We start from the raw sequence: 13,736 nt of genomic DNA on the forward strand, positions 1-13,736 counted from the left end.
TGTGAGAATATGTTTGCTGGTATACATCTGTGTGCGTGCTCCATGTGTTTGTCTTTGTCTGCGACTCTCCCAGGGTCTGATATGTGCATGCAAACACATTGTCTGGAGGGAGACATGACAAAAACTCCCAGAAGCCTTTGAGCTCTCCTTTTTTTTTTCTTTTTCCTCTGTTGCGCCACTGGGGAAAGTTAAATCCAAACAAAGAGGAGATGCTTGGTGTAGCGCGCTGGAATCCATCACCGGATCTCTTACTCAGAAACGTCTCTTTTACTTTTCTTAGTTGACTTTTTCCGCAACTTTGATAAACACCATTGAAAGTGCTTCTCAGAAAACTTACCGCGGGTTTAATTTTTCCCTCTGTAGAGGTTTGATTTGTAGGCGCCTGGTGGGCTCTTGATGTTAACAAACAACAGCAGAGGCCAGAGTGAACACAACAATTGTTCCCACTGGAGTTGTGTATTCACCGAGGAACGCCAAAGTTCTGTCACTTTTTTGGGTTAAGTGAAACATAATGATCTAAGGAATTTTGTGTATTTGTTCAGGAACACGTGGATTCTTGAACACATATTAATAGTTGGTAGAGTTACAATAATTCGGTGAAATCTGGTGAATCTTGGGTTTATATTTCACAGTTCTATTTCAATTTATGACTCACTTGATGTTATATATTTCTCAATTTCTCAATTTTTCATGGCACTTCCTTCCATGTATTGAAAAGAACGCTCGCCGTCACTACCAAATCGGAGTCCCTGATTGGTCAAAGTTTGACCTGCTTTCTGTGAGTTCATGGAGTTTGTACGCCAGAAAATAGACTTAAAAGTGTAACTTGAAGCCAAAGTTTTGAAGGCTGAAGCCTGAAACCCACATTAAAGCACATTTACATAGACTTTTCATTTTGAGCGATCACGCAAACGCGCAAGTTTGAGAGAAGTAGCTTAAAAATAGAAAAAAACAGCATTAACCTTCAGAGAAAGATAATTAGAAAGTTGTACAATTATCTGTCTGAGGCAATTTAAGCAAGAAACCTTAAAATACGATATAAAAATCTAAAAATGAGGAGTTCCACACAAGCTTTCAAGATATTAAAAATAAAGTAAAAAAACTGCAGGTATTGCAGCAGATTGAATGATATGCTCACTAAAAATAAGCTTTTTTTGCTAGTTATAAGCAATTTTTATATATATATATGTATCTAAATTTAGTTTATTTTAATTAAGTGACTTGTGTATTGACTAATTTTAGAACAAAACATGAAGAGAATATAGTTTAGTACAAGTTGTCCCATCCTAACCCTTTCATGGATGGAGGTCACTAAAGTGAACAGAATACTTTGATAGAAAATATGTGATATAAACAAGTGCTGGACAATATGGGAAAAAAAATGTTATGTCACGATATAAATGCTTTTATATAACAATAACAAAATAAAGTATGTTTTCAATTTTTCTCTGAATCTTTTCTCTTGCCGTTAGTTTTCTCTGACTGCATTTTTTCACGTAACTTGTAACTGATTTGTCAAAAATGAGATTTTTTTAAGTCCACAACAGTTTCTTAGTAGGAAAATACATTTTTGTACTAAAGTTGAGTAATAAAAACAAACAAATAAAAATTATAGAAGAGAAATGACATGATAGAAACTTTTCTATCTCTCACACGATATGTATTGTTATACCAAAAGATACTAAACAGAGATAAAATGCTCAGTTTAGACATGACAGTTCATAGATTTGATGGGAAGATACATCCTCTGATGATTAAATGTTGTTACACTTTTCTCAATTCCATTTAACCAGATAAATTAAGCTATAGAGATAGAGGAATCACCATTACAACATGATTTCATATTTGAAATTATTTACACTTATACCTACAAATTACCATATGATTGCATTGATGTTTGGTGGACAGATAAATATATCCTTATAGAATTTACCTTAAAAAACGTTATTCTGTGTCCCTAAAGACGAATAAAACCAGTAAAAACTTTTTTTTAATCATAATTCATGCATGACAGGGTTAACAAACCCTCATAAAATCTAAAACTAGAACTTATTCCTAATCCTAAACCGATGACGATGAATTCCAGTGTAGCTTGTCGGCATTTATTGAACTTTAAAGTAACATCCATTAAACTGAAACAAACATTCTAGACAAATTTTAGGTTTTTTTGAGTTTTGCTATTGTCAACACTATGAAACTAAAGAATTTTGACTCATTTTAATAGATTTTCGCTCTTAATGAGACAAAAAGAATCTTGACTGGGCTGATTTAAAGAAAAACGTATAAATCAAAGATAAGTCGGAACAACTTAAAACCTTTTTTACGCATCAAAAACATCGTTTTCATCTTTGTGATCAGCTAGAACAGACTAGCTAAAAGCTCCATGTTGGCTTTGAGTGAACTCTTTTTGATGTTGACCCCGTCACGACTACAATAGGGATGGGGGGGGGTTAGGGTCTCTGGTCGTCAGAGGCTGTTCCCGACTGAAGTGGTTAAATGTGAAAGTAATTGTGTTTTGTTTCTGGGACTGACATGCAGAACCCCACGGACCCCATCTCCCTCCCAGTGACAGGCAGAGATCCTCCCCCCTCGCTCCGTCTAATTAGAGGATGTAGCCCAGGGCTCATGTCCCAGGAAGACCCATCCCCCTCCCAAGATGGCTCCCCTAAGAAAGCCCTTAATTGGGTTCTTTAGTCATAGTCTTCATTTGGGCCGGAGCGGCATCTGCGTGTTGCGATCACCTCAGAACACAGTTCGGATCTTTCTTTTGTGCTTTGCTCGCCGGTCGTCTCGCCATCGCCTTCCCTCCTTCCCTCCCACTCTCTCCCCTCACTTAATGAGGCCCCATAATAACACAGCAGTTGTGCAGTTGTTTTGCTACCTCTGTCAAACAGCAGGAACACTGTATAGTGTGTTTTTTAGTACCATTCACTTGTCTACTTAGACAGGGTAATGAGTATCATTTGGAGGTACAAAGTACCCGCTCACACAAAAAAAGGGTGGTCCATCGTCTCTGGTTACACTTTAGAAGTATTTCCATGGGGTGGGTAGACCTGTAATCAAAGAATTTCAAACGGTATGGATTTAGAATATATTTTCAACAGCGTTCTGTGAAACTGGATGAAATCCATAGCTGTTGTTTTCTGCCTCCAAGCCCACTGCTGTTACAGAGTGACCACGGCTCCCAGGGCACTTTACCTCAAACAAGACAGTCTGTTACCAAGGAGACCGGGCTGGTGGTGGTACCACAGTGTTTGGGGTCGACCCTCCTATGCGGCCTGATAAGTGATGACTGTGGAGAATGCCAACTGCTGGTTTATTTATTTATTTGGCTGTGTTCTTCGTCGGCCAAACTCGCCGGTAGTAAGCCTGGCCTGAGGTCAGAGCAGAAAGATTACTCCCTCGGTGGACCGGTCAACAGTAAGGAAAGCACAAAAGGAGTCGATACCAAACCGGGTTCAACACGTCATTAAGGATCCAGGCTGAATGCAACACTTCTGTCCTTTTCTAGAGCTGATTTAGCCCTTTAAGGCTTTAGCTCCAGTGTTGCAAAACTTTATAGTATCGCTAAAAAAATGTAATCTTTGGAAGTCATTTAGAGCAAGAGTCTGGCTGTACTACCCACAAGCTGTCAGAGTTTCAAAAATCAATGTGTACTAACTTATGTATAATAAGTAGGGCCGGGATTCTATAAAAAAAAAAAAAAAAATTAATCGCAAACATGGAAAAAATTAATCGCGATTAATCGCTACAATTTTTTTTTGTCTCAGTATTTGCCGACCACTAATTATCTGGGATAATCACAATATGAAATCTCACATAAAACTCTACATGTACAACATTTATTTTTTAGTTCTGCTGTCAGTCGATTACAAAATAAATTGGATTAATCGCATTTTTGTGTTGGGATTAATCACGATTAATCACACTGTTTTACCAGGTACCGCACCGGACCGTGGATCAAATAGTCCGTTTTTTGTGACCCCCCCTTGCAGATTAGGGAACTTGTGGCCCGACTTGCGTTACTTCCAAGTCTCATATAAGCTCTTATTCAAACATACTGTCATCTGCTCCTGATTCACAATGATTTAAATATTGAAATACTCTGAAAGCTAAATTTTCTTCATTTGTGTCCTCTATCATCAGTAAAGTGCTACAAGAACATGCTAAAAAAACACAGTTTTCATTAGAGTAGGTCTGTAATATTTATTGTGATTACTTTATTCCTCAAATTAATCCTACATTAAATGTAGTCTCTGGTGTGAAGTCAACGAATTGCAGCAATTTCAAAAGCATAAATAATTCAGTTCTGGAGTTCTGCATCACATGACACACCTGGTCAATTCACTGGTGAACCCTGTGCTTGTGTAAAGTGCACACGGCTTTATTTTCTGGGGAAAGATGGACTTAAAAAAGTCCTTATTGCTCACTCAGCTCTGTAAGTGCTCGAGCTTTAAAGTTCTCTGCTCGATAACACCAGGTAGAAAATAACCGCGTCCACTTAGCATGTGCTCAGCAGGTTATTACCATTATGCTAATCAAACTTTGTTAGCGTAACCATTAAGCTTTACATCTTCCGCCTGTGATGTTGAACAATCTGAGGATTTTCTCTTAACGCGGCAAGATCTGATGAAAGAGAGGCCGTGCCTGCGAGTCCGCAGAGCTGATGTAAGACTCGGCCCCGCGTTACCTCACTGGAGACTGGGTGCTATCGATGGAAGCCGGAGCTACAGGGAGCGACATAAAGAATGATTAGTTTATGAATCAAATCCACAGCCGATTCCTTTGCTCCCACATTTTTTTTTTCCTCCCCCCTTCTCAGCCAAAGTGGTAAACTCCAAAGACGTGTTGCACCTGTTTGCATGGGTACACAAGACCCCTGCCGGGTGTTCTCCCTCCTCTTCCACCACCCCCCGAAGGCGTTGCGGTGAGGTGATGTAATCAGATGAAAGCGGGGGTTTAACGGTGGCACATAGAGCAGAGGAGGAGAGGGTTTTTCTCTCTCCCGTTCAGCCGGTCTTCATAACAGGGAAGTGGGTGTGAGTTATCGATCAGTGCGAAATTTAATTTAGTGGAGAATCGAGCGCCGTGGTTTACCTGAGCACTGCTGGTAACCGGGCCCGGCAGCAGGTCTGTGCGGCCAGCAGGTGGTTGAAAGGATCGAGGAGGAGATTAAGGGTTGGATGGAAGGGAGGGAAACGGATGACACGGGGAAAGGCAGAGTTTCTCTGGGAATAAAATTAGGATGAGAGCTAAAAGGCTTAATGGAGGGCATCTAATCCTAAATTGCAGTGATTTTACTGTGACACCATTAGTGGCATCCTCCGTGTCCAGGCAGTGGACGGTCTCCTCGTATGGAGAGAAATGAGTATCACACGGATTTGTGCATGTGTAATTCTTATAATACATTTAGTACAAAAATTAACAAAATTAAAAAAATGCAATTTATACATGCACAAATTAAAATTACAGCAACTTGAAACTATTTACACACACAAATCTTTAAAAATTACACTTGTTACGCACCTCAGTTACGCACAAATCTGTGGTGAGACTCTTTTCACGTCTCTCAGATTCGTCTGTGAGTGGTGCGTTTAGATACTACTAGAATGCTGGATCATCAGAGTTTTCTTATCAGCCGCTTTGAACTTACATTGTGAATAATATCCGGTAAATTTCAAAATTCAATTTTCATTGACTTGACTTTACTTTTCGATCTTAAGTTAAGAAGGGTCCGGCGCTACGGAGAGAAGAAGGTATCACCCCGATTTATGCGTGCGTAATTCTTGATTTGTGTAAAACTTTGGATTTGTGCGTGCGCAATTTGGATTTTTTGCATAACTTTGGATTTGCGTGTATGTAATTCTTGATTTGTAACTCATATAACACGTTATGCGTATAATTACAAAAATTATGAAATAAAAAAATTCCATTTACACATGCACAAATTAAAATGACAACAGCTTGAAACTAATTACATGCCGGACGGAAATCTTTAAAAATTACACTTGAATCACTTGTTACACACACACAAAACCTCAGTTACGCACAAATCTGTGTTGAGACTCTTTTCACGTCCATAAGTGATGCATTTAAATACTACTAGAACTTTGTTTTGAACTTAGATTGTGAATAATATCCAGTAAAACCTCACTCTCCTAAGCGGATCTTTAATGTAAAAAAGACTAGTAATTAATAATTAATTAATGTAAAAAAGACTAAGCAAGCGTTTTTATCCTGGTGGCCAGAACTCCGTGAATTGACTGTATAGAGATCGGAGGTGGCGGCGGACCGGGGGCGGTCGCTCTGGTCTGGTCTCGTGGTGATTGCACTGCAAGGACCTTCTAAACACCCACGGGGCGGTCAGGCTTGATCAGCCCACCGACCCGCTCCGATCTGTGGGTGTTTCTAAGGGTCCGGCGCCACCTGATATCCTTGTGATTGTGACCAGTGCTCGGGACAGACTCAGGAAACGATCAGTTCTAGGACACATTTTTAATTTTAAAGAGATAAAAGTTTGAAAAAAACCCTTGTTTAGACTTTTTAAAATAATAATTATAAAGCATATCGGGTTACCAAACCCTAAATCAACTTTTTTGTCCGTTGACCTCTATAAATGGGGCTTTAGATGTGCCGTCTCTCAAATTTTTAATTAAAAATTATCTTGCTTAATTCTAGAAAATATAGTCTGGCTGCTGCCCCTAATGGTTGAATTGAGGTATTACAGTTGAATTTCGTGATTGGTTAAACCATGTAAGTTTAAGAAGTCTCACGTCATGATCTGCAGCTCCAGTAATGATAACAGTCCTGCTCCCAAGCCCCACCCCCTTCTGACTGGATTCTCAAATTTCAGCTGTGGGTGGAGTCAGCCTCCAACTTCCCTGTTTGGTCACCCTTTAAAAAAGTGGGAAAATGTCAAGTTTTACAGGATATTATTCACCAATTATTATTAATTTTCATATTATATCTAAGTGTAAAACAGCTTATGAAAGAGCTCTGATGACCCAGCATTCTAGCAGGATTTGAACGCATCACTTATGGACGAATCTCTGAGCTGTGAAAAGAGTCTCACCACAGATTCATGTGCAACTGAGGTGCGCAACAAGTGATTCAAGCGTAATTTTTAAAGATTTTTGTGTGTAATTACTTTCAAGCTGTTGTAATTCTAGTTTGTGCATGTATAAATTGTATTTTTTTGAATTTTGTTAATGTTTGTACTTATGCGCAAAATGTATATTATGAGTTAAAAATCAAGAATTACACACCCATAAATCGAGGGGATACTTATTTCTTGCACCTTTCTTATCAAACTTGTGGAGGTCTGTCGTACTTTACTCACCTCCGTTTTTGGAAGTTAATTTCCTCCCTTTTTATCCTCCACATTTAAAGAGTCTATAGCTGCTCTGCAGAGTTCAGTATCCACATAAGATAAAGGAATCAGTTTCCTTTTTGTGTCTATTTCCCTTTAGTCTGTGTGGCTGCCACAGCCACTGAAGTCGTTTTACACTGTCCTTGAGAAAGCCCTCAGTGAGAAAACTCCTGGCATGTTTAAGGAAAAGGTAGAATCCAGTGTGTGTCAGACAGAGCTGGGACATTCAGAGGGGGAACTATTCCCTAGAGGGGTTATTTTCCCCTCTAATAGCTGTTACGAGCCCTACATTATATCCAAGGAGCTACATTCCTTTGGGGTCCAGACAAACGCACACACCGACTGGCAGACTCACACAAAGACGTGCACACTCAGTTGAGCACAATTTTTTTTCCTCTGTGTTCCTCTCTTCTCCACACACACACACACAGGCATACACAGTTTTCGCCGCTTTGCTCTCCCCGTGTCAATATCCTGCCATTTGAAGTCACGTACTGCAGGGGCTTCTGGGAGTCGCCGAGGAGCCAGGCTGACGGGTAATGGGCCGCATTCATTAATAAGGTTGCAGTGCTCCTGTCCCTCCTCGGCAACACCAAGGATGTCTTCACTGGGGGGTTGGAGGGAGGGAGGAGGTGAGGAAAAAAGAGCATCCCGTGGGGAGTCTCCTCCCAGACTCACTTAAAGGAGCTTTATTTCAGCAAGAGGGGGGAAGCTGTCCGCAGCCGCTTTCTTTAAAAAAAAAAAAAAGGGAACGTGAGGCCCAGGTGAGCCACGCTAACCCGTGCAGGGGTCACAATTCTGCTCCCCGTCAAACAGCTTATTACCCCACCTGTCGGGGAGTAATCGCCCAAACTGAAGGCAAAGCTGTCAAGGTGTTTAAATGCTTTGTATGGAGGCAACTGAAAGGGTAAAGAGGGAAGGGATGGCTGCGAGAGGGGCTAATAGGCGTCTCGGCGCCGCCCGAGGGATTCCGCACCAACACGACTGAAGGTGACTGCTTCACTATACCTTGATTTTATTGCGCGCCATGAATTTGATTCCACATACCGGGTCGTGTGCCGCCCGTGTGCGGGACAAAAGGCCGAGGCACGTGCGTCCGTGCATGCATGCGCTGATGACTCGGTGACAGGTGTGTCTAGTCCGTGCCAGCGTACAGAGTCCAAGGCCGTGTTTTAAGCAGAGCGCAGCAAGTGGGGCATGTAGTTTGCATTAAAGGCATTAGCAGTCACTTCAAAAGATGACCTGGATTCGACCCACCAGGGACACCAGTTACACACCCCCTGGTCCACACTCCCTTTAAAAAAACCTGGCGCAGCTGCCCCACCACTACTAGTCTGTGTGTGTGCCTGCGTAGATCGGAGGCAAACGGCGGTATTGTCAGCTTGATGTCCTGTCAGAGTGAATTGTACATCATTACACACTTCTAAAAGTGTGGAGGATCAAATCATCTCTGCCCTCATCTGCTCCTGAGGTATTTATTTAGCTTTTCTCTGGGTGTTTAGTAAATGTAGGTACTGCATAAACTGGTGAGATTCGGTCAGGTGTGTCTGTGGCTTGTTATGGATTTGTTGCCATGGATACAGGCTTTGATCGGTCGGCAGGATTTGGGGAGAATATCTATCAGCGGTTTTGTGTTGTCAAATGCTGCAGGATGTAAACATCAGGGGAGCGCAGGTGTGTCTTGCAGTTCCCTCGAGGGTCATACGACCACCTCAAGGGAAGTTATGAAAATGGAACATACCAATCCCATGGTAAACGTATCGTGAAGTATTTGTAAGGATACTGTAAGTTATGGATCCCCCCCAATTCCTAAAAAAACTATGTAGTGAGGGATTAGTGTATATAGTGTCCTGGATTTTAAAGGTAATTAAGACACGATGATCACTACTTTTCTTTCATTTTTCTAGACTAATATGATATCGTTTATGATGAAGTTTATTTATGACTCCACTGTGTTCTGATGGTTAAAATGTTGATAGTTTATTCAAAAATTGCATTTAAACACATTTTTTGTTCAAAATTGTTCGACCGCAATGCATTGTGGTCTATATTCACTAATCTAGTGAGCATCAAAGCACGCTAGTTTTTTGCAAAGACTTCTGGGAAATTTCTAGTGCACTCGGTTTTGGCGAAAATGGCAAACGCATTATATAGTGATTAGGGGAGGAATTCAGTCACAACCATGGTGTACGAGTGATGCTTACACTCTAGTCTTTAGTGATTGACGGTCTGATTGTCTATAGTTCTAAATTCTAAGGCCGATTCTGAATTCTTCTCCTACCCCAAAGAGTTCTCCTTACCCCTACATTTACCCCATTCAAACGGAGAAATATGGAAAAATTATGTTTTCAAATTCAGGCGTTACGAACCCTCAGTGATGTCATCATTAGTCGCCGCTCATCTACGTTAGCACGCAGCTGGAAATACATAACAGCATCGCTTTTATAACTTTAAAAACTCCTTACTCCTGAGGAAATGCCTTTCTCCTGGACGCGGTTCAGGTATACAATCAGAAACCCCATGGCTACCCCTTAAAAAAACTATTTCAGACACCTCTATATGGGGTTATTTTTCCTCCAAAACTCTCCCACGAGTATATATCAAACTCCACACACACAATAAACGTTTTCTAAAAAAAGCAGTGGATCACAGGATGGAGAAAACGCAAAGAGTTTTCTTATGTAAATAAATGAGAAAAAGATTGATTCGTATATTTAAATTGACGGCAGTATTTTCAGATGTCATATCTCCTGAGTTTCATTTTACTGTCACGAACAATAAAGTATCCATTCTTTTGTTGACAGCTGAAAATGTGAGCAGCTTTCACTAACTACTTCAGGTCACCCTTGTGTCTAAGAGGAACTCTTAGAATATGAATTTAAACGTTCTTCATGTGTTTGCTTTATTTTTCTATTTAAAAAATGGGAACATCAAAATAATTTGTTTTCTATAGTAGTTAAAAAAATGATATATAAATAAAGCAGTCCTTTCTTTTTCATTTTTTTGTTTTAATTTGAAAAAACTAGCTGCAAGGTGGCGCAGTGGTTAGCGCTCTTGTCTTACAGCAAGAAGGCCCCGGTTCAAATCCCAGAAACTGGGGACGTTTCTGTGTTCATGTTCTTCCCGTGCGTGGAAAGTTCATTGCGTACCTGGAATACATTTATTTTGTACGTGGAGTTTGGTCTATGCTTGTGGGAGAGTTTTGGCGGAAATTTTACTCCATACCACTACCCCTCCAAATACCCTGACAATTGTCGAGGTAGGGAGAAGCCGAAGGGGGAGGGAAATAATTCCGCTGAAAGAAGCGCACTCTTACGTACGTACGATGCGGAATTTACAGGAGTAAAAAAAAATGTGTACGTCTTTATCCTGGCTTACCCATGTGTCTTCTTACGGTACGACCTATCACCTGCAGCATGCCCATAGAAAAAATATGCATTTTTACGGGTCCACCAATGCCTCGTTTCCACTTAGCGGTCCATTCCGGACTAAACCTGGACTAAATGGACCCATTAAGCAGGACTAACTGGCACCATTACTGGTCCCCGGTTGGTCATAGGTCCACAGAAAAATGCCTTCGGAATCTACTGGAATTATCTTGTTGACTGATGAAAAGTTACAGTAAATCAAAGAATATAAACACTGAAGCTCAGATGTTAAAGGGCTAAATTGTGAATCTTTAGATAAATTTGAAGAATTGGAAACACATTCCTGCTCCGTCTAATAATCGTGTTTCCACTGTGTCTTCTTCTGTCCCTGCAGAACCACACGTTGACTCAGCACAGCAGCTAACATGGCAGAGAGTTCAGCGCCGCGGCAGAGCAGAAGGATCACATGATGCCGAGAACAATGACTGACCGCCAATTACCATCAGGGCAGTTTCCCCCCCGACTGTCTCGCACTGAAGTTTCAACTCCAAGAAACCCTGTCACAGGAAGGAAAAAAAGGAACAAGCGAAGGGACATAAAAGAAAACTGTGTTCTTTAAAACTATGATGACAAAAATAAAGAAAAGACCAACTTGTTTGTACATAGACCTCTTCATGTGTTGCTTAACCTCAGCTCTATTGCAATCTTATACAGTATTTGCCAATGTACAGTTTAAAATGTTTGTTTGAAAACATTAAAGGGAAAAAAATGACTTTGTCAGTCAAACGTGATGGATCTTAAAGGAGAAACAGGGTGTCACTGAGAGCGAAGCGAAACTGCAGGAACTGACAATCGTTCCCAGAAGGACTCTTTTCATCAGTGGCACTCCCACTGCGCCAAAAGTCACTCTGTATCCAGACGTGGTCACTCATTATGGGATGGAGGAAGTCGGATTCACCAGGATAGACGACAAAAACTGCACTGCCTGCGCTGGAGTTCATAGAAGAGGCAAAAAAAACAAAAAAACAGAGGAGAAAAACAGGACAGAGGGAAGGGATGCTGATATATGCAAACGCAGTGACACAGATTTGGAAAGGCTAGTTCCTCTGGTTGGCTCGTGAACAGAGGCGTGAAGCTCCCATGTGGCTCTCAGAGCGTGGGGAAATCTCAAGCCCACTGATTCAACCTGTACATTTCTGTTATTAATGTTTACCGTGTGGAGCCCGGAGATTACTGGAATTTGTGTTTTTTTTAATGCTTTAAGTCACTATGTATTTTAAATTTGCAAGATTTGAATTTCAGGGTCGTGAAGAACACAATTTGTGAGATAAACTTATAAAAAGCCCGATCTTTGGCTCTCCTGGAGAGTGCCCACACTCATATCTTGTTTTTTTTGCAGCATCTTATTGTCCTTTACAAAAAGCTGGAAGACCCTCATAACAAAACTTTAATCCATTTTGTTATGTAAATACTTGGAATTCATTGAACCTGAGATGCACTTTTGTATGAAACTTTAATGTTTTGACATTTTGATTGACAATTGTTCTTACCCAGTTTACAGGAAATCACCACCTCCTGCTGCAAAAAGACGGTCGTCTCCGATGTTATTAAAATGTATTGTACAAATATGGAGCTCTGTATTTGGCAGACCTCGTTTTTTTTTTTTTCTTTTTTTTTGTGTTGCACATGTGATGGAAATATTAAAAACTGTATAAGGAAAACGGCGTCCACGTGTCTCCATTCTAAAAAACACAATTAACCCGTCAGAGAAGAGCCATGACGGCACAAAGACAATCATCATCACAAGCTTACGCTGCTTTTTTCATTGGATCAAATTGCATTCTATTTTTCTTAACTCCCTCCTGACTCACTAACGAACATCTAAGCATCTTGAGGGAGGTCTGTGTTATTAATGACTCCATTACCCATCACCCTGTGCGGTCCCATTCCACACACCCCTGTGCGAGGTCTATTTAGGGAGCCTCCAACACTCCGGGGGACTGTGGAAAAGAGTCCTCCGCCTCTGCCGGATGGGACATTAGCATCTGTCTGTCTCTGCAGATGATTCATCAGACGTGACACACGAGCAGGAGTTGTTGAGGTTTTAGATTCGGTTTAAAAAGACCGACCTTTGTGCACCTTTACCACAAAGCAACAGATTCCTTAAGGCACAAGTCAAGGCCCGGGGGCCGGATCCGGCCCTCCAGATCATTATATTTTATTGTTAATGTTGATTGTATGGTCCGATGTTATCTTGCACTTATTTTTAACTTGTATAATTTTGACAAAATATATTTTTATGGAGAAAGTTGAAAGTTATTTTAAGTTGATTTATTCTGGGATAATATTCCTGCCTTTTTATTATTCATAATTATGTTAAAAAGTAAAATTATGCTAGTTTTTGGACTATTTCGGCATTTACTAAGATTTTTTAGGCTGTTTTAGAGTTTAGCTAATATTTCAGCTATGTGCTAACTGTGTTGGCTAATTAAGATTTTTTTTTACAGTTTTTTGGGCTGTTTTGGAGTTAGGCTAATGTTTATATACTAGCTGTTTTGGCTAATTTAGGCTTTTTTTTCTTTTTTAGGCTATTTTGAAGTTTAGCTATTTTTTCAGCTACATGCTACCTGTTTTATTTTTTTTATTTTACTTTTTAGCCTAATTTGGCATTTAGCTAATATTTTAGCTCAATATCAGCTTCAGTGATTTCAGCCATTAACTCCAACGTTTTTAGCTATCAATTTTAGCATTTTTAGCTATCAATTTCACAATTTTTAGCCATCAATTTCAGTGTTTTTAGCCATCAATTTCAGCATTTTTAGCTATCAATTTCAGTATTTTTAGCTATAAATTTCAGCATTTTTAGCTATCAATTTCAGTGTTTTTAGCTATTAATTTCAGCGTTTTTATCTATAAATTTCAGCATTTTTAGCCATCAATTTCAGCGTTTTTAGCCATCAATTTCAGCGTTTTTAGCTATCAATTTCAGTGTTTTTAGC

General features: G+C 40.2%; 1 protein-coding gene across 5 annotated transcripts in view; it reads left to right on the forward strand.

Moving 5' to 3' along the window:
• The window catches only part of LOC112147272 (zinc finger protein 521), a 137,019-nt gene extending 124,561 nt beyond the window's left edge, over positions 1 to 12,458 (forward strand). For all 5 annotated transcript variants that reach the window (XM_024273527.2, XM_024273529.2, XM_024273528.2 and 2 more), the window contains one exon: positions 11,132 to 12,458. In XM_024273527.2, the coding sequence (XP_024129295.1) occupies positions 11,132 to 11,161 (30 nt within the window). In that variant the 3' untranslated portion in view covers positions 11,162 to 12,458. The remainder of the gene's footprint in view (positions 1 to 11,131) is intronic.
• Positions 12,459 to 13,736: the final 1,278 nt, after the last annotated feature.

The sequence above is a fragment of the Oryzias melastigma genome, linkage group LG17 (genome assembly GCF_002922805.2).
Source record: "Oryzias melastigma strain HK-1 linkage group LG17, ASM292280v2, whole genome shotgun sequence".
Classification (NCBI taxonomy): Eukaryota; Metazoa; Chordata; class Actinopteri; order Beloniformes; family Adrianichthyidae; genus Oryzias; species Oryzias melastigma.